The 20603-nt window shown below is 46.7% G+C and overlaps 1 protein-coding gene across 6 annotated transcripts; it reads left to right on the forward strand.

Moving 5' to 3' along the window:
- The first annotated feature begins 2 nt into the window (after positions 1-2).
- Positions 3-20411, forward strand: SLC6A20 (solute carrier family 6 member 20). 6 transcript variants are annotated; one of them, XM_005512161.4, is made up of 12 exons: positions 3-1268; positions 2387-6357; positions 10090-10230; positions 10887-10978; positions 11570-11797; positions 14058-14168; positions 14559-14800; positions 16195-16357; positions 16844-17048; positions 17757-17916; positions 18255-18420; positions 19329-20411. In XM_005512161.4, the coding sequence occupies exons 2-12, from the start codon at positions 6237-6239 to the stop codon at positions 19476-19478; spliced, it is 1779 nt and encodes a 592-aa protein (XP_005512218.3). In that variant the 5' UTR covers positions 3-1268; positions 2387-6236; the 3' UTR covers positions 19479-20411. The 6 variants fall into 6 exon arrangements, with proteins under 6 accessions (XP_005512218.3, XP_064907830.1, XP_064907831.1 ...); XM_065051758.1 differs by lacking the exon at positions 2387-6357; XM_065051759.1 differs by lacking the exons at positions 3-1268; positions 2387-6357 and adding an exon at positions 1307-2233.
- Positions 20412-20603: the final 192 nt, after the last annotated feature.

Genomic DNA, 20603 nt, shown 5'->3' on the forward strand with positions numbered 1-20603 from the left:
CTCTGTGTGTGCTACAGACACTGGCATTTAACAGTGCTCATCTCTAGAACTGCTTGAACTGAAACTGAATATTTTTTCTCATTCATTCTCAAATAGGCAAAGCTGTTAAAATTGCTTAAGCAGTGATTTCTTAGTCATATCTGCCATACCTTTGCAGTCTGTATGTTCTTTTGTTGCCCTTTTCCCCCCACTGACTAAGCAAGATTGGTCTGGGATAATGTATCTCTGTCTGTAGCACAGTATTGCTGTAGCACAACAGTAGGGCTTTATGGCGTGACCTACTTTTCATGCATAGTCAGTTAAATTCATGAAAGGTATCGTTTTGCCCCTTGTACAGTCACTAAAATGTTACGTTTTTTATAAGGATGTACCAAAGAGCTTTCTGGCATGTGTTTGCTCAGAGCAGTTACATTGACACCAACAGGAGTGTTTGAATATTGATTTTCATCATAATGAAACTCATTTTAATGAGATCAGTTACTGTTTCTAAAATGGCAGGTAAAGGGCAAAGATAGATGGAGAATCCATGACTTCTGTTTTTTTTAAATTTCTGATAAATCTTTTGTCTGTTAACATAGCTAGAATATTGTCTCTGTGATAGGTCTTCATGATTTGCTTAGAGACCATTTCAACAACAAAGCATACTCTCAACCTCAGAATATGGATAGGTCTCAATGAAATAAGTTAGCTATAGGCAAGAGTGGTTACAGACCTTTTTATTCCTCAAACGAGTAAGGTAATTCAATTCTGCACTGCACAGTTCTCTGCAAGAAACACTGACTTTGATGGCCTGTCTTGCAGATTGCCAGTTTAGTGAGTACAAGATCAGTGTGATGCTGTCATTGGTTTGTGTTGCACACTGGCTAAGGTAAAGGTCTTGTGTGGAGCTCTTGAGGAAAAATCCATCATCTGTCAAAGGTGATGTACTTGTCAAAGATGATGTACCTGTCAGAGAAGACCTGGAGCGTTATACAACAGCAGTTCTCCTTTTATTGAGATAGGTACAATGTTTTGAAGAGGGAGATGACATCTGAACCTCTCCTGATTGTGTCTGATGTTTCTAAAACTTCACTTCTTTCTCTGAAGTGTAAATTCTAATACTGCTTTTACCAGCCTTTGTTTTTCAGAAGTTCATTATACTGCTCAAATAGACATCATCCATTTTTTTCCGCTTCAGCTATTCCTTAGTTATGCCTGAAAGGAATGTTTAAACAGCAAATTTCTCTATAACTGGCTGATCTGCAGGAATCAAATCTCTTTCAAGATGGGTGAGTTTTGTTTCTTTTTTTTTGCTTGCAAACTGAAGCATGTTTTCTATGGAAATGAAATACAGGCAGCTCAGCTTCATTAGTGTTGGCTCGGAAAACTGTCAGACAACCCTATGCTGTAACCATGACTTGAATTCAGCAGTTGGCCATTAATAAATGAGCCCACAGTGCTGCATGCTGCCTTCTTAATGAGACAGTATATTACCTGATGTTCTGTAACTGTTCATGAAGTACTCCTTAATCTGTTTTTCTCTTGTGGATAGTAGCCATCTTCTTTTACTGTCCTAAGATGAATACTAATACGTAGTACTTAAATTGCAAGTGCTCCTCAGTATTTGATGGATCAATGTAAGGACAGCTGCAATTTGGACATTTCTCACATACCTTGCTTTTGGGAAGCTCACAGTCATCTGTCAGGGACTTAGATTTCAATCCAGCTAAAATGTTCTTAAGATTCCTCAGTTTGATTTCCCTCTTCTGGCATTAGCAAGGACTGTTCTTGGCTTCTGCATGATGCCAAATGCTGCCAGATCACAGTCAAATTGATTCTTACTGCCTCAGGAAATATGAAATATGAGTCATCTTGGGATGTCAGGTTGGTGAATGGATCAAGCTTAAAAAGTTTGAGCCCTTCTAGGAGGCCAGGCCTTTTATAACACATTAAAAAACTATTTTATGTAATCTGAAGATAAGTTTGTATGTGAGCAAGTGAGAATTATTATCGTAATTAATATTGTAAATGTTTCCAACTGACTTTGAACAGAGAATGTGCCCATGGAGTTGTACTATGACTGTTAAATTTACAATGTCCCAGTGAAAGCACTGGCTCAAGATTCTTGCCCTGCTCTGGCCATGTATAGGACTCTTGCTGAAGGCACCTACATCTGCCTTCCTTATAGTCTCCTCTCAGACATGTCCTGAAACGTTAGGCGGTCTATTTGGAGTCAACTCTTCTCCAGATAAAGGTGGGTAGATACATGTCACTCTGTTTCAGCAGTCTTAATATCTAGAGATTTTGGGGTTTTTTGTTATTTTTTAATTATTGCTTTTAGGAACTTGTTAATGTAGTGTCTTGGAGTGTCTGTTTAAGTAATGGTGATGCTGAGTGGTTGGTGCAGGACTCGGCCAGGGCAGCTCACTACTGACAGCTGCTGGTGAACAGGAGAGCTGCCTGGAGACCTCCCCAAACTGCAGGCAAGCTTCAACTGAGAAAAAGAGCGAACAGGCAGAAGACAGGCAGAAGAAGCGACTGAATAGGCCAAGTATCCTTTCGATTTTAGTGAGGTGCCACTTTGTGGCTCTTTTGCTTTACATGGGCCAGTTCTGAGGTCTGGGTGAGCTGGGTGCAATTCTGTGAATCAGAACTGGCGTTGAGTGCACCTTCGTGGAGGGAGTACCCTAAAAAACACACAGTCAGAAGGTGGCTCTAAAGAAAAGCAAGGAAAATAAAAAGGACTTTTCTCAGGCATGCTTCTTTTGGGGAGACTGAGGTAACGCACAACAGTTTTAAGGGTGATTAAGGGGCTAGGTATGACTTCAGGATACAGACTTCAAAGGCATCATCTACAGTTTGGAACTAAGCAGCAAGTAGTAACGATGAGCTGGAAGGAATAATTGCAATCCCAATAACTGCTTTTAGAATTAACTGTAATCTCCAATGACATGTAGAGCAGTTACCCAACAGTTGTCATGGCCTGCGAGTTGTCAAAGGTCTGGAAATCCAGCTGGATTCTTTCTTTCTCCTAAATCAAGGAAACATGGAGGTTAGAGTAGCAGCTATGAACAATTAATCCAAACAGAGAAATTGTATGTGAGGGCTGCAGCTCTCTTGGCTGTATATCTGCTTCCCTTGATAGCATCTCTAAACATTTGCAGAGGCTGTAGAGACTCCTCCATCACTTCCCTTTGGTAATCATCTAATAAGCTAACAGCCAGCATGTTTCCCTTTGGAAAGGAGTGCCTCCTGGAATGGCAGATGCTAAACACTAGAGTTGGCCCCTGCTGGCACTGTCCTTTTCCCACATACCTGGTTCATCAAGGAGAGCCCAGAGGGTTTACCTTTAAATCTAGATGTTATAGTTCTACATGCTGGATGTAGCATAATAAAGTCCAGGCTACCTGGTGGAATAATCTAGGAGTTGTCTCTATTGGATTTCTTCCACTGCTGTTTGTTATTCCTTCCTCCCTTTTTTACATCTCTTTTGGCAATGTGTCTGTAAGCTTCTCTCCCACCTTCAAATCAAGGTCCCCAACCTGTTGCTAGGACTCCAGACTCCCTTTTTGTTTGTGTTTTAAGTAGCTGGGAGAAGTGCTTGGTTTCTTACTGTGCTGCTGTCAAGAGACACCAGCCCAGGATTTTCAGTCGGTACATTCACCTAAGTGCTTCCAATTTTGCTTCAATGAGAAATGGGATTCTCTGCTTTAACACCTTCTGATTAGGTTTACATGGGGCAGTTCTCATGCTGTCCCATCAGTCCCTGGCTTGCTGAGGAGCTGAATCCCAACCTTTTCTCACCCACTTCCCCCAAACCCCACACTATCAAATTTCTTAGGTATTTCTCACTATTATTCCTTTAGCATGAGCAGTGAAATAATCAAAAGTTCTTGCATGTGTCTACTAGAGGCGTATGTTTGTCCCTGAAGTCTTCCCCAGCTCAAATGAAGGAAGTTCAAAGGAGATAAGATCTTGAATAGCATCAGAAATAGCATATTGATTATCTCTGGTATGTGTGGAAAGTTTGCAGCAAGAGTACATGAGTGTTATCTGCATAAATACCTTTAAATATATTTAAAGCCTGTCTCTTAGGAAGCCACTGGATGGCAGGCACTTTGCTGTGTGCCTGTGTGCATGACTGCCTTGAAAAAAAACTCATAGTCATTTGTGATCCAAGCTCCTTAGGAGACTGACGTTTGTGAGAGAGGCAAGGATGCATTTAATTGCATCTGAACTTCACAATCTGGCCTGAGCCAAGTCAAGGTCACTCCACCTGCACAGTATTCCCAGTCCATTAGTAAACTAGTTTGAAATGTAATGGGAGGGAGGTATAGAGCCAAGGAAATGTTTAACTTGATTATGCTCATCAGAGCAACAATCTATTCACACAGAAGCACCCAAAGTGCTAGTGATGTGCTATTTTTTAAGGCTGTCCTGCCTGTGAGTTATTAAATGCTGTAAGTTATTTATAATCATCATTTGTAATAAATATCACAGGCAGTGATGAACATTTAACTTTTTAATAACTTACAAAAGTGTTTGTCATGTGGGATAGTTAATGTATCTGTAGTTTTTGAGTGTGTGTCCTTCAGTTTAATGGTTTATGGATCTAAAATTACCTTGGATTTTTCTTTCCAGCAGAATTCAAGGTTACCATATTTCCAGGGCTAGCTGGCATGTTGGAGTTCTGCAGGCAAAACAAGAACTGCAACGATGTTGCAGAAGACCATGAGCTCTCTCAAAACCATATGCTGGGAGGATTTGGGAAACCCTGATGTTTTCCGATGACAATGTCGATTTCTAGCAGCACTAAAACACACCATGAGGAATGAATTTGCTTATGGGAGATGCATAAACCTCTTGCAGTCACCTATTCTAGCATGCAAAAAAAAGTGGCGGCCTGCTTTGTGACTTTGTTACTACAAGTGGCTGGTCAGCAAGTCCACCAGAGTGGTTCTGCTGGTCTCAGCAACGCTGCATGACATACGCTGCAGTTTGGGCTCATGTCCAAAGGCCCTGTGGTAGGGGTTCTCACCTGTACCCGCAGCTGGGTGCCTTGGCTCTGCCAGTAACCAATGGGATGCTGGAACAGCACTCAGAGCGCTGGCAGGGAGCAAATTGCTGGTGCTGGAGGAATGAGACTGATGGCAGCTGAGCGAGTCTTATTTGTAAAACAGACCTGAAAGGTGCCCCGTCCTGGTGTGGCAGGAGGCCGAGTCCTTGGACTTCTTCAGCCCCATTTTACTGTTACGGATACTACTGGTAGCCTCCTTCACCAGGACACCTGTCTGAAGTGGTTGAGCTCAATGTCTACCTTGGCAGGGGCCCAAGCACACAGGGTTCATGTCCAGACCTGGTATCTCACAGTGTGTGGTCAGATGACTCAAAGGTCTCCTAGGTCCTTCTGCCTTTACAATGGGCCATAGGCACCTTTTCCCAATGGCCTTTGTATATAGTTGGTCCCTGCTACTTAAAAGTATTTTAAAATGGCAGCCCCCTCAGAGAAGCTCATATGCAGCAGTGAGGTTTGGGCACAAAGGTAAGTGAAAAGAGACTGGGCCATTTCACAGTCTCACACACCCAGGGCACGTGGAGGGAGGGTGGTATTCCTGGAGCCTCAAACTTGAGCGTTGTACTCAGGCCTGGAGCAGGCGGGGGACCTGCATGCCTGATGGGGACTGTTTCAGGGCTGGTTGGGGTGAGCACCAGGGTGCAAGTGATGGAATGCCCAAGAACATGTTTAGGGCAAGGGACACTGGGAATAAAACCCAGCTCTGACAGCTACTACAGCTTAGTCTCAATGGTGTGGGAACCCCATCGCTGTGCTTTCAAATCCAAGCTGGTGCCTCACACACACAAATGCCACCCCCAGGGAAGAGAGCCCTGTGGGTAAAGAGTTTCGCATTCCCAAAACCAAGCTGCAGCCCCAGTGTTATTTCCTCCCTGTGTCAAGTCAGCATGTGAGCTGACAAAAATTCCTGGGCTCACATCCTTCCCAGAAATGCCAATCAAAACTCAAGCAGCTATTCACCCGAAGTACCAATTTTATAGTTCCGTGTGTCTATAATCTATTTACCAGCATTCCTACTTCAGTATGTGCCTGTTAATAAGATTAGTAATTAAAAAGCTTGATAGGAATTGGCAAACATAGCTCCTCCGCCTTTCCCTCCCCTTCAAGCCGGGCTGGCGTGGAGTGTGAGGCAGGGCTGGCAGAGCACCTGAAAGAGTGAAGGCAGGAAGGCTCCACACCGGCAATGGAGAAATCCCGGCCACTATGGGACAATTCTCTGCAGTTCATTTTCGCCTGCATTTCCTATGCTGTGGGGCTGGGCAACGTGTGGAGGTTTCCATACTTATGTCAGATGTACGGAGGAGGTAAGTGTGGCTTATGTTTCTTGCTTCCCTCAAGGAGGAGTGTGGCAAGCTTTAAATCCTAAAGTACATTGTCCATGCAAATGCCCTGTCCACCCTGTGGCATCCAAGGCAGAGTGGAAGGTCAGACTTTTTGTTGGTGTGCAATCTCTTCTATTGCTGCTTTATTTTACGCACTCTTTAGCATAAGGCTTTTACCTGCAGCTGCCCCAATACAGTGGCACTTGTTTCCTAGAAGTGCAGTGAAACAGTGGGAAGGCCCACGTTTTGTAGAAAGAATGGATGTAGGACTTACATCTGGATATAAGTCCACATGGTATTAATTTATTACTTTCTTGCCCCATTGGAGCACTCCGAAGGCATCAGAAACTAGTTCAGCTCCTTGTTAGTTCACTTGGAACATACTGAGAAAGGTAAATGCTTATGCTGATGTAATTTAAGGATCAGCTGTATCATTTCAAGGTGCTGTCATTAATGTCTCTTATAGAAAACCTTACTTTAGGAGGTGATAATTTGGCTGCAAATCTGCCTTGAAGTTGGCTGAAACTCCTTAATCAACAGACATTCCACAGCTAGTCTTCTGGGAAGTTTTGAAAACAGGAAATAAATTGGTTTGGGCTAAAGAAAAAAGAAGTTCTTTGAAAATTCATCACTCTCCCAGGTCCAAACTGGAGAAAGGTGATGTCTGTATCATATACCAGCCAGAGATGTTTTTCCTTAGAAATCAAAAGTCAGTTAATTAGACGAATTAAAACCCAACACTAATAATCTCTTCTAGCATACAAGTACCACTAGTTAATGACCACATTTTGAAAAATCCTTATAAAGAGCCTGTCTTTATAAGACCTTGCAGTTTTATCCTGCTTCTTGTGCTGCATCTGTTGTAGTGTTGGGCCAATTTCAGTTGTGCATTAAGTGACATGATAAGCATCTGCCTCATTTGCTTCTGGTCAGCTTCCACCTTTTCCTCCTTTCAGGAAGAAACACACAGAGATGTTTAAGTGTTTTTCGCTTGTTTTATGGTTGTTGACTTGTATCTTGCTTTTAAATGCACATGCGGTGGTACGAGTTTCTTCTTGTGGGATCAGGTCAGAAAAATCCAGATGATACACAGGTGAAATGGCAGTAGAAGCCAGGTGCTGCTTTCTTAGATGTTTCAGATAGCAGAAGTGATAGATGTGCAGCAATTCGGGGTGTATTCCTCTACAAAGACACTTTTGAGGGTAAGGACTTCATGTCTGACACAGAACTCTAGCACAAAGCTTAAAATGCAAGTGTTTCTGTACACAACTAAACTGCATGTGATTAGTTCACTAGGAGCCTGTCTTGGCAGACATCCTGAAGGACAGCAAAACTCAGACACTGGGGTCTTTGTGTGGCTTTACCCTCTTCTTGTCACTCACTAGTAGTGTAGTGGACGGTAAATATGGTCTGAAATGTAACCAAAAGTGGAACACTTGGTTAACAAGAAAAAAAGATTCAAGAAACTCAAGTATTTTCTGAAAAGCATGTTTTTATGAGTGTAATTTCTCCTACTTTGTCCTGCCTTGTTAAATTTCCAAGGGGAGAGGCAGCTGTCCCTACTGTGAAACTAAACCCCCTGACAGCAGGTTTTGTTTTTCTTAATTGTTTTTCACTGCCCTCTTAAAAAGGATTCAGTGGCTTTCCAGGGGTCTGCAAATCCACGCAGACAAAACATCGTTCCAGGAATTTAAAAGCTGGATATGCCAGGCACAGGGCTTAGCGGGGGTTGCCAGCTACTTGTTTGGCATCTTCCTGGCAGAAAAGCACAGAGCCAGTGCACAGCAGAGCAATAGAGCCTTTATTGCTGATTATACTCATAAACACGGTATTTGCACGATTTACAACCTCCTGCTTTTCCATTCATCAGCATATTGCCTCCTTCTCCTCGCTCACCGCCAGAGAACTTGACCTGAAAAGAGCAAGGTGCACTCAAACCTTGTAGGTGCGGTTAGTCTGTCCATCAGCAGGCTGGGCCAGGCTGAAACTACACTGAGATGGGCTGACAGCAGGGCAGGTGCTCAGCAGCTCTCAGCCCCGAGTGAGGAAGCCTCTGGGCACCAGTGGGATGCTGAGCAGAGGTGAGGATGCCACTGGTCAAGCCTGGTGTCTCAACCAGACCTGGGGTGCGATCCACATGTTGTGCTAGCTGCAGGGGTCTGGCCTGGTCATTGGAGATATCCTGTTCACAGTGGATAAGGAGCTGGTTCATACAGCTGCCCTGAGTCACTTCTGTGAGGCATTTTGGTTCTATCCTTTATGAAGAAGAAGTGTCGTGGCAAGATCTGTGCAAAAACAGGATGCAGAGCCAGGGGCAGGGAGGGACATGAGAGAGAAGAGCAAGCCTGGAGGTGCTCCTCCTCCTTGCAAGGTGGCCCAGCCAACGCCAAGCACATGGCAGTGATGCTGGCAGGGTAAAAAAGACTTTGCAAAGGGCCTGACACTGATTCCTGCTGTGGGACAAAACGGAACTCCCCTCGGTGGCTGTTGGGGCAGCTCACACCCCAGTGGGACAGAGCAGCTGTGGGAGCTCTTAAACTTCCGACAGCTCCCTTGTGGCATAGAAGTTATCTAACAGACTAACAAAGGGGTTGTTAATAATGATAGAGCCAGGAGGTGGGAAATTAATTCCCAGAATAAACCGGATTATTGTGCAGTGTTTATTTCCAGTTCTTTGCCTCAGTTGCTGCCTGGAGTTCATTCCTCTGTGGTGCTGCATCAAGCCCATTGCAAGGAATGTTAATGCCGCTGATTAAATCCTAAATAAGGGATATTTACGTAAATATTTTTGGCTTTCTGTAAAAAGGGAAGCAGGAAAGCCTTCACAAAAATCCAGTTTTTGACTCAGTCAGCAGCTCTTTCTGAAGCAAGTCCCAAGGCGAGGACGAGGGTATTTTCTTTTTTCGCAGCAGAAGTTTAAGCCGAAGCGCACCCTGATTGCTGGCTGGGAAGATGCTTTCCTCTCCCTTGCTGCCTGCCCACCCGTCCCTGCTGCTCCTCTTCTGCAGGAGCATCCCTGTGGTTCTCTGTGCTGGGGAAGCGAGGCTGAACAGACATGGGGCAGGAGGCAGCCATGTGCCTCCATCCCAGGGTCCGCTCCTGCAGGTGGGACCCCAGGTAAATAGCTTCACCGCTTTGCTGATGCTTGAGGGCTCAGCATGGAGTTTTGGAGGACTTTTTTTGTAGGTTTGTTTTTTTTTTTTAAGCCAGGCCAGACTTCAATATGTTTACTCTCTATTCAGCAACGATGTTGCTGTTGCTTTTTCATTGAACACTTTGTCTTTGCCACAGAACACCGCACACAAAGTAAATCTTTCTCTTGTCCTCTCTCGTTATCTTCTACAAGGTTTGGCTGGCAGTTAGTTACCCTTTAACAGCCCCAGCCCCGAACACTGCTCAAACAGCACGTGGAGCACCTGGGAAGCCGCACTGCACCACTGTCATGACCGGCACAGCTTAACAACAGAAACCCCAGCGCTGCCAAGTGCATGTGGAAAATTCCCCATTCCCAGGTGCTTGGTGCCCACCAGCATCTGGTATGCCACCCGAAACCCCGTGAGATGTCCCTCAGGGCTGTGCTGTGCCCTCTATAAACAAAGTGCCTGGACAGGACCCAGCTCCAGCCACCTGCTGGGACACCAGTGGAGCGATTTGACCATGGTGTTTATTATGTTGCAGGTCTGCTGAAGGCTGTCTGCTGTGTTTTTCTTGCAGGTGGCTTTTTGATTCCGTATTTTATCATGCTGATCGCCGAGGGGATGCCGCTGCTCTACCTGGAGCTGGCCGTGGGGCAGCGCATGCGTCAGGGAAGCATCGGCGCCTGGAAAATAATCAGTCCCTACCTCTGCGGCGTTGGTATGTTCTCAGTTTCCATCTTTATTTTCAAGCTCTTTGGGACCATTGGGTGATTTTTGAACAGAGAGCTTTGTTTTTCAGAGAAGAAACCGGGTGGGACCTGTGTTTTCACTGTGTCTTACCAGGCTGAGCAAAGCATTTATCCTGTCCCACACAGGACATCAGGGCCAGACCCTGGCTCACCGTACCAGGTCCCTGGGCATGAAGGTGTGAGTCCCCCTGCCCTCAGGCAGACTGCAAATATCACAGTGTGAAGCCCAGCCCCTGGGGCTGCCCACACTGGCCCTTGACCCCAAGAGCATCGTCTTCACAAGCTTTATATTGAGTGATAAAATGGTGCCATAATTTCCTCCTATTGCTGCCTACCATTTAGTAATGTCCACTCTTAGCTACATTAAGTTATTAAATTATCCTGATAGCCCAAATTATCTCTAATTTGCTTACAAGCACATTTTGTTTTTAATGATATACTAAATATTCACCCCTCAAGGAGCTAAAGTATAAAATCTAGTGCAGGATAGCCCTGTTGGGAGAAGGAGGAGGCTGCAGCAGCCGTGACATGCACTGTGCAGAGGCAAAGCCCCTCCAGAGTGTTACAGGGCTCTGGGTGTTTTGGGGTTTCGTCTCTGACGGAATGCCTCCTTCCATGCCCACAGGTATTGCCAGCGTCGTTGTCTCCTTCTTCCTCTCCATGTACTACAATGTGATAAACGCCTGGGCCTTCTGGTACCTCTTCCACTCCTTCCAGGTGCGTGGGTGCCCAGTGGCATGGCTTGACCCCACCGTAGCCACATGGTCATGGTGGCTTTGCATCAGTGCTGGATGCTGCCCGGCACCGTCATCAGCTGAGGACGAACAAAAACTCCAGAAACCCTCCCAGGGCTTTTCTGGGGTGAAAAAATGAGTCAAGGATCTCCCTCTCTGGGGGATCCCCAGGGGCATCAGAGTTTCTTCTCAAAACACAGGTCAAGGCCAGCCCCATGGTGCCTTGCTTATACGTGCCTTGGTGGCCACGGTATCCTGCACTCTGGGGTGGGTCTGTCCAAAAGGAAGGGAGAGGATCAGGAGGGTCATCCCCAGGGAAGAGAGGCAAGGAGGGTTTGTCTTTGGGGAGAGGGTCAGAGAAGCTCAGTCCTTGGGGAGAGAGTCAGAAAGGATCAGTCCTTGGGGAGAGGGTCGTCCCCAGGGGAGAGGGTCAGACACGGGCAGCACCATGTGGACACTGGCAAGCCCAGGGTCCAGAAAGCCACCCTCATCTTCATTCCCTCTGTCCCACATGGGCTCCCCAGCTCTACCCACCATGCTGGGAGCAGGCACTCACCCCTCTTCTCCCTCACAGGACCCCCTGCCATGGGCCACCTGCCCCCTGAACACCAACCACACAGGCTACGAGGAGGAGTGTGAGAAGACGTCGTCCACCCAGTACTTCTGGTACCGGCAGACCCTGAACATCTCCCCATCGCTGGAGACCAGCGGCAGCATCCAGTGGGAGCAGGCACTCTGCCTGACGCTGGCCTGGCTGGTGGTCTATCTCTGCATCCTCCGTGGCACTGAGTCCACCGGCAAGGTGAGAGGCAGGTGCAGCCCTGCCAAGCCCCAGGGGGACATGGGGAGGACAGATAAGTGCCAAAAAGTGGGGCTGTGGCTGCTGGTGCTTGGGGTTATGGCATCACCCCCCCATGGAACTGGCGCCGTTGTCTCTGCCAGCCTGGCAAGCTGCAGCTGAGGGAGGCTCAGCCAAAACATTGAGTGATATTAAAACAAAATGAAACAAAAAAACACACAGAGAAACCTGCCTGCCCGCCCCCCCAAAAAAAACCACAACACCATAAAACCAACACCATAAAACCAAACCCAAACCAACCAACCAACAAAATGCCCCAAACAGAAAAATGCCCAAAGCAACCAACCAACCAAAATACAAACGAAAACCAACTAACCAAAAAACCCACACAACCCCCCCCACCAATCTAGGCAAGTCCTATAAAAGCAGCCACCTCTGCTGCAAAACCAGCCGCCAGACTGCTGGCCCTGTGGAAAGTCACCTGCTGCAGCAGAGCTGTGTCAGGAGACATCTGTTCCTCAGTTTTTGCAAGGAAAAAAAGAGATATCTACTGGACATTTTCACTCTTTACTCACAGCAGAATTTATGAGGAAGGCGGAGGGAAAAAAAAGCAATGTCCCAGCTGAGGCTGCACTAAGCAGCGAGCTGAGGGCTGTAATCCCCAAATCATCTTAGCTGAACGCAGAAAGCCAAGAGACTGTAAACTAAGAATAACCTCCTAAACTTGCTGCAGCTGGCTTTGGGGACAAAAAAGACACAAATAAATGGCCAATGGTATCCTGTCCTGTATCAAAAACAGCGTGGTCAGCAGGACAAGGGAAGTGATCCTTCCCCTGTACTCTGCATTGGTGAGGCCACACCTGGAGTATTGTGTTCAGTTCTGGGCCCCTCAGTTCAGGAAAGACATTGAAGTGCTGGAGCGGGTCCAGAGAAGAGCAACACGACTGGTGAAGGGACTTGAACACAAGAGAGGCTGAGGGAGCTGGGGTTGTTTAGTCTAGAGAAGAGGAGGCTTAGAGGTGACCTCATCACTCTCTAGAACTACCTGAAGGGAAGTTATAGCCAGGTGGGGATTGGTCTCTTCTCCCAGGCAGTTAGCAATAGGACAAGGGGGCATGGGCTTAAACTCTGCCAGGGAAATTTAGGCTGGATATTAGAAAGAAATTCTTTACAGAGAGAGTGGTCAGGCATTGGAATGGCCTGCCCAGGGAGGTAGTGGACTCACCGTCCCTGGAGGTTTTTAAACTGAGATTGGTCATGGCACATAGTGCCATGATCTAGTAAACGGACTAGAGTTGGACCAAGGGTTGGACTCGATGATCTCTGAGGTCTTTTCCAACCCAGTTGATTCTGTGTGAAATAGCCAAGGAGCACTGACACAGCATTGTGAAGGAAGGGGGGTGTTAGGGGGTCACCTGGGGCTTCTCCTGCACCCCTAGTGCAGGCACAGCAGGGGGTTTGGGCAGCGGGCACAGGGCTGTCCTGCTGGGGAAGGTGGAGACGCTGTGTCTCCAGGTGTGTGATGGGGCAAGGCAGATGCCAGCTGGCACCGCTGGCAGCTGCCAATTGGAGGAATACTTGGTAATTAATTGGCTGATTCTCTTCTTTTTTGGGGGGAGTTAGTTTTTATCTAAGTTTCTGGGTGAGCCACTGGAGGACACCCCAGCAAAGAGAAGGTGATTGGATTATCTTTTTTTCCCCACAAGTGTTTTTTTCCAATGTGGACGTTTAGGTTCTAATTCAGGGATCTGATCAAAAGCTCATGGAAGACAACCAAAAGGTTTAATCCCCCCCAATTCCCCATCGGGGTTACATTAAGCTAATGTCTTTTTTCAGACCTGAATTAAAATAGTTTCTTTCAAGTTTGATTTTTGACCTTTTATGGGGCATGCTCATCTTCCTCCTAGAGCAGGTGATGGATGGCCTTTGCATTCTTGACAGATGGTTGCAAACTCGTCTTACTCCACTAAATGCTGCACAACTGAGTTTGTAAATGCTGTAAATACTTTAAATCTTGTTTTTATTTTTTAAAATCAAAGAGAAAGCCCTGGAAGCAGTAGCACAGGTCTTTATTTTTAATATTAGCTTGCTTCCCTAAAACCTAACTCTAAAGTTAGATTTATCTGAAAATATTTCTTTAAAGATTAATACAAGGTAGCAAAAAAAATAATGGAAATTATTTAAGCAATGTGAGAAAGAGCCAATTTACTATGATCAGTTTTGTGTATTCTTTACACCAAGGTATTTCCCTTCCTTCCCCCAGGTCGTGTATGTAACAGCCTCTTTGCCATACTGCGTTCTCATTGTATACCTCATCAGAGGATTAACACTTCACGGAGCTGTGAACGGGCTCGTCTACATGTTCACACCAAAGGTAGAGGAAAAAACATGCTGAATTTTTCACGAAATGTTAGCGATCAAACATATAGCTTTTTAAAAGGTGTCAGCTCTCCTTATGCTGGATTTTTGCAGCAGTAGCTTAGGTCAAGTGGCTGGAAACCCCAGCTGGGAGCAGCTGAAGGCTATTCTGCTATACTACCTGTAAGCTGCTTGCTTTCTCCTGCAGAAAACAACCTGCCCGTTAACATAAGCTGCAACATATTACTTGCAGATTGAGCAGTAACCCTGCCCCAGAAAATACCCCTGAGCTAAAATGAGTGCACGAAGGGGCCTGTCCCCACCTCCATCCCTTCAGCCTGGAAGGGGCAGTGCTGGGCATCCATGCACAGCCTCACACTCTCACCCTCCCCATCCGGTTTTGCAGCTGGAGCAGCTGTCAAACCCCAAGACGTGGATCAGCGCCGCCACACAGATCTTCTTCTCTCTGGGCCTGGGCTTCGGCAGCCTCATCGCCTACGCCAGCTACAACGATGCCAGCAACAACTGCGAGAGGCACGCCATCATCGTCTCGCTGATCAACAGCGCCACGTCCATCTTTGCCAGCGTCGTGACTTTCTCCATCTACGGCTTCAAGGCAACATTTAACTACGAAAGCTGTATAAACAAGTAAGAGCCTGGTGCTTCACTTATTTTCCACCTCAAGCTGTACTGGGAAAGGTGAGAGGAGGACCCTTAACAAATAAATAAATAACAGCAGGCAGCACTGCCCCAAGACCAGACCTGACATTGCTCTAATAAAACTGATGGCTCAATTTAAAACCATGAAAGCAAAGATGAAAAGTCAGAGCTGGTGTGCCTTTTGACACCTGGGTGTTGCTTCCAGGTATGGGCCAGGTCAAGAGGATGAGTTTGCTCAGGCAAGTCCGAGCAGCACTTTCCCCTGCACCTTGGTCTCAGCACACACTTTGAGGGGGGCAGTGCGTGAGGGGGTATAATTGATAAAATGCAGTGATGCTCAGACCTCGCCCTGTGCCAGGAGCTCGGCCTCCTTGGCAGTGATGCTCCGGAGATGACCAGCAGCCTGCAGGATCCTGCCCCGAGGCAGCAAGCTCACATGTGGTCCCTGGCACTGGGCCTGCAGCAGTTACACTTTTACTCATATTTTTACAGCTTTCAGTCTATTTGCTCATCAGAGAGGAAGCCAAGCTGCTCATTCCCAAAAGGCTTGTTAAATTGATGGGGCGTGAATGTGGGACCAGAGGGCAAAGGGGATGCCCGCCGGCACAGGCCGGCACCCAAAATACGCAAATACCAGCGTGAGCACAGGAGCTGCTCCTTCTGAAGCAGAGATGAGCAGAAGGTCACCTGTGTCTGCACTGTGCTGGAAGTGCCACAGCTCCCACCTGGGGAGATCACAGTATCCCTGAATGGGGACTGATAGAGGAGGGGATGGAGTGCGTCCTGGTTTTGGCAGGGATATAGTTAATTTTCTTCCTAGTAGCTTGTGTAGTGCTGTGTTTTGGATTCAGTATGAGGAGAATGTTGATAACACACTGATCTTTTCATTGTTATTAAGTAGACAAGGCCTTTGCAGGTTCTCACACCTTCCCACCAGCGAGTGGGCTGGGGGTGCACAAGGGGCTGGGAGGGGACACAGCTGGGACAGCTGAGCCCAACTGATACTCCAGACCATGTGCCATCATGCTCAGTGTATGACAGAAGAAGAAAGGGGGGGACGTTCAGAGTGATGGTGTTTGTCTCCCCAGGTAGCCTTTACACATGATGGAGCCTGGCTTTCTCGGGCATGGCTGAACGTCTGCTGACAGGAAGCAGTGAACGAATCCCGTGTTTTGCTTTGGCTGCGTGTGCAGCTTTTGCTTTACTTATTAAATTGTCTTTATCTCAACTCAAGTGAGTTTTCTCACTTTTCTGATTTCTTCCCCCATCACAACAGGGGGCAGCAAGCAAGTGGCTGTGTGGTGCCTAGCAACAGGGTGTAAAAGCAGTGCCAATTTTATACTTTGTCCTGAAAGACATTGAATTCCCCTTATCTTTCCCAGGGTGATCCTGCTGCTGATGAACGCTTTTGACCTGGAGGAAGGCTCTTTAACAGCGGACAACCTCAACGAGATGAAAGACTACCTCATGGCCACCCACCCACAGGAATACGCCCAGTTATCACCACAGGTTAAGAACTGCAGCTTGGAAGCCGAGCTCGACACGGTGAGTTGCCGCTTTGTGCTGCTGCCTGGGCTTGACTTGTGCCTTCTCTCCCACTGAGCCCGGGCAGCCCCTCAGCCCCACGTGGCCATGTCCCACCCCTCCCTGGCTGGAGGCTGTGGTGGGGCTCATTTCTGCACTTCAGGATGGGGCGAGGGGCACCGGCTCAGCCTGACAAGGGGCTCTCTTGGCTGGTGAGCAACTGAGCCCGGTGGGGATGCAGCCGGGCTGCTGGCTGCAGCTGCAGGACAGGACAGGACAGGTTGCAGAGGTGTGGGGCAAATGTTTTTGCTATGAGTGGGGCTGTGCCAGTTTCTATCCAATTTGAATAAATTGGTGAAGATCTCATCTGCCTCTGCTATGCAGAACCGCCACCACAGGTGTATTTTGTCAATGTGGAGGATCAGTCTCATATATGCCTATTCTTATGTCCCTTACCAAGCTGAGGAGCTTCCCATAACTCACTTCTTCCCTGCTTCTCGCCGGCAGGCTGTCCAGGGGACAGGACTGGCATTTATAGTCTACTCTGAAGCAATCAAAAACATGGAGGTGCCTCAGCTGTACTCGGTGCTCTACTTCATCATGCTGCTGATGCTGGGCATTGGCAGCATGCTGGGAAACACCGCTGCCATCCTCACGCCGCTGACCGACAGCAGGGTCATCGCTGCCCGTTTCCCCAAGGAGGTGATCTCAGGTAAGCACCTGCCACGAGCAGCTCATGTGTGCGAAAGCTTTGGTGTCCCACAGCCGTGGAGGGTCCTTCTTTGACCTCAGGTGGAGCAGGGAATATCAAATATGCTGCTGGAAGGGTTTGTCTGTCCTTGGGAAATCCTGCCCAGCCTGTACAGAGCCTTCCCTCAGGAGCTCTCAGAGCACCAGGGTACTCGTGGCTGTGCATTTGTGGGCTTCCCAACACACCCCAACTCCTTCAGGCTGGTGGTTACTGACCAGTGAAAGTCAAAGGTCCAGGAGACATGGCAAGACACCTGCAGTGAGTGGCTCCTGAACCAGGTCAGTCTTTGGCCAAAAGTGATAAGTGCTCCCGTTTGGGCATGGAAATCAGTTGTCCCACCTTAAAACCTGTTTTAACTGGATGCCCAGCAGCAAGAGCAGGTCTGCACATACACACGACAAGGCTGTGGCCGAGACTCGGTTGTCTTTGCTGTGCTGATGTGCTGTGGCTGTGCAGGTCTAAGCAGCAGCAGTTTAAGGATACACCAGCACATTCACACCCACAGAGCCAGGCCTTTTCCAAAGGACAAAAATCATCTTTCTCCTCCAAGAAAGCTGCTCCCTGACAGAAATCAGTAGAAATCCCATCAGGTTTTTAGCCACAAGTACATCTCCCCCAAGCAGTTACATTTCCAGGTGTAACAGCAGGGTCCTGGTTTTGTCCACACAGGTGCTGTGTGTTTCATTAACTGTGTCATCGGCCTGATCTTCACCACGGAGGCTGGAAATTACTGGTTTGACATATTCAACGACTATGCAGCCACCCTCTCGCTGCTGCTCATCGTGCTGGTAGAAACCATTGCCGTGTGTTACATCTATGGGATAAGAAGGTAAAAGCTTGAACGCTCCTTTATTCACAGCGGGACAACAGAGCTGTGACCACTGGCCAACCGCTGTGCCTATTTCTAGCTCCTCTTCTGCACTTTGGGATCGTCTTGGAAGCCCTGCTCTCTGTTCTTGAATTTGATTTCACCCCTGCTATATGATCCTGGTGAGCCAGTGCTTCAGACAACACCGCTCTGCTCACTCATCTGGACAACTACACTCCCCTTTCCCATCCTGTGTGTTTAATTCTGTAGGTGGTTCCTGAAGTAACTCAGATCAAGGTACTGATTGAACACATACAGCTGCTCTCAAAATATTTTTTGTTGTTTTGTTTTTAATACAGATTCGAGAAAGATCTTCACACCATGATTGGACACAAGCCAAACTGGTATTGGAAAATTATGTGGGCTTTTGCTAGTCCTTTGCTAATTATAAGCCTATTTCTATTTTATCTCACCGACTATATCCTCACAGGAACGCTGCAATACCAAGCATGGGACGCCACACAGGTAAACTGGTTTTGTTTTGTTTTTTAATTTTCCTTAATTTCTGCAAAGGACGTAGCCTTCCTTCCTAACTGCATTGTTCCACAAAACTGACTTCTGAAAGCTTGCAGCTGGGGTCGGGCCATCCCTTAATTGTGTGGAAAGGGAAAACTTGACCTAGTGACAATGATGCCATTGTTCTGTAAAATGGACTCATGTCCCTTTGCAATTCTTAATCAACCCATTCGCATGGTAAAATTTTATTAATGTTGAAGACCCATATATCATAGTGAAAAATACAGCTTAAACAGAAAAATTACTTTCAAAGTGTAGCATTTTGAATGAAATTTTAGTGGTATTTCAACAGAACTGAGCTGCTGCTGGAATAGTTTTCATAATTTCCATATACAGTTTTCTTTGTGGCCAAAACACTTCTGTGCTAATGCTGAACTGTGTATTTATCACAGAAGAATTACTATTGGGTAATTAATCAGTGGTTTTGTAACCTTTTGTGGAAATGTTCCTAGCACACAGAAACAAATTATGCATGTTGTTTTTATGTCATTGCTGATTTGGGACCCGCAGTGGGCCTGGCCTGTTGACGGGGTGTCAGCATGAGCCCACAGGCTCCAAGAGACCAATGCAGAGACCCAACAGAGGTCAGTGCCAAGCTGCCTCATTAAGAAACACTAATCGAGCCAAAACTCGCTCTTTCCCAGAGCTTACAGAAAAATTTTCCCCCATATTTCTGTCAGCAGCTCTGTTCTTATTGATTTTAAGCTTCCATGGTTGGATGAAGCAAAGCACAGAGGACAGTCAGGGGTGCCACAGCCTCCAAGTGCACCTTGGATGTCCTGCTGAAATGGGCAGCTTTGCCCACAGGACGCTGACAAGCGTGGATCCCACGGACTCAATGCTTCTCTCCCTTGCAGGGGCAGCTGGTGACAAAGGATTACCCTGGCTATGCCCGCGCCGTGATCGGGCTGCTGGTGGCAGCATCCACCATGTGCATCCCCCTGGGGGCACTAGTGACTTTTGTGAGGAAGAGACTGAAGAGGGAAAGTGTTTCAACCGTGGCATGAAAATGAAAAATCCGACAGCTGGATTTGGGAAGATCTTGCCCCCATCATCAGTGACTGGGTGCTTCTGGAAAACAGCAAGCAACCATTATTTGTAGCAGCTACTTATAGAGTTGAGCATCGTGGGTGCTATATTGACCAAAAAGTGCTCTGAGGAGGTTCCACAATGGTTTGGAGAAAAAAAAAGCTCTTCTGTAAAAAGATGAAGCTTTGCTATGGCCGCTGTAAGAGGGGAAGAAACAGAACTGCAGCTCACAGAACACTAGCTAGCAAAAATTAACCTGCATCTCAACCCATCACACATTAGGTGATTCTTTCCCACTCCGTTATAGCACTGCCTATGTGGAAACATCAGCCACCAAATACATTCCTGCTCCAAAAGTACTGGCAAGTAGCCTCGCCATTCAAGAAAGCCATGCACAGTATTTGAAATGACATCTGTATTTCATCAACAGATGAAACGGTTGAAGTCTTGAAATGTGAATGTGATAATCCCTTTTCTACAAGGGAAAAAGTCAGCAGGACAGCATGCAAGATAAACGTGGCCAACACTGCTGCTTTCGTATTTGTGTCCAGCAAAGCAGTTTATATATACTTATATGAGCTGCAAAGTTCTCTTATCTCCAGTAGACATAAACTTCCAGTTCTGGTATGTAATTTTGCACTGTGCTGTACTTTGTGTTTTCTAGGGATGCACTTTAAGTAAACTACAAGAAGTCAGTGATAAAGCCGCTTTGCAAGCCCCACCCAAATGAAAGTGTGCCATGAAATCAGCTTTGACAAAGTTCATATCCAGGTATACTTTAATGTAACAACCCAGGACTTCCACAGAACTGGTTAATTTCCCTCTGTGAACGTTGTATAAAGAAAGCAATATGTTTAAATTGTATGCTTTGTGTAATAGAAAACAGTAAAACTATATCTAAGAACTTTAAAGAGGTCACTCTGCAGAACAACATTACAGACACACTCACAGGATGCGGGTTCTTAATATCGTCTTAACTATGTAACCATTAGAAAATGGCAAGTGCCTTACAAAAGAGTTATTCACTCCAAATGAACACTGTTAAAACACACCAACACAAATCTCTCACTGTGGGGCAAAAAGCAAGAGGTAATTGTACAGCC

The sequence above is a fragment of the Columba livia genome, chromosome 2, assembly GCF_036013475.1.
Source record: "Columba livia isolate bColLiv1 breed racing homer chromosome 2, bColLiv1.pat.W.v2, whole genome shotgun sequence".
NCBI lineage: Eukaryota > Metazoa > Chordata > Aves > Columbiformes > Columbidae > Columba > Columba livia.

Excerpts from the sequence above, each read along its gene's own strand:
- SLC6A20 (XM_005512161.4), top strand. The coding sequence starts at position 6,237 with ATGGAGAAATCCCGGCCACTATGGGACAATTCTCTGCAGTTCATTTTC. Across the intron at positions 14,801-16,194 it reads TACGAAAGCTGTATAAACAA|GGTGATCCTGCTGCTGATGA; the intron begins GTAAGAGCCTGG and ends TATCTTTCCCAG. Across the intron at positions 18,421-19,328 it reads AAGCATGGGACGCCACACAG|GGGCAGCTGGTGACAAAGGA; the intron begins GTAAACTGGTTT and ends TCTCCCTTGCAG.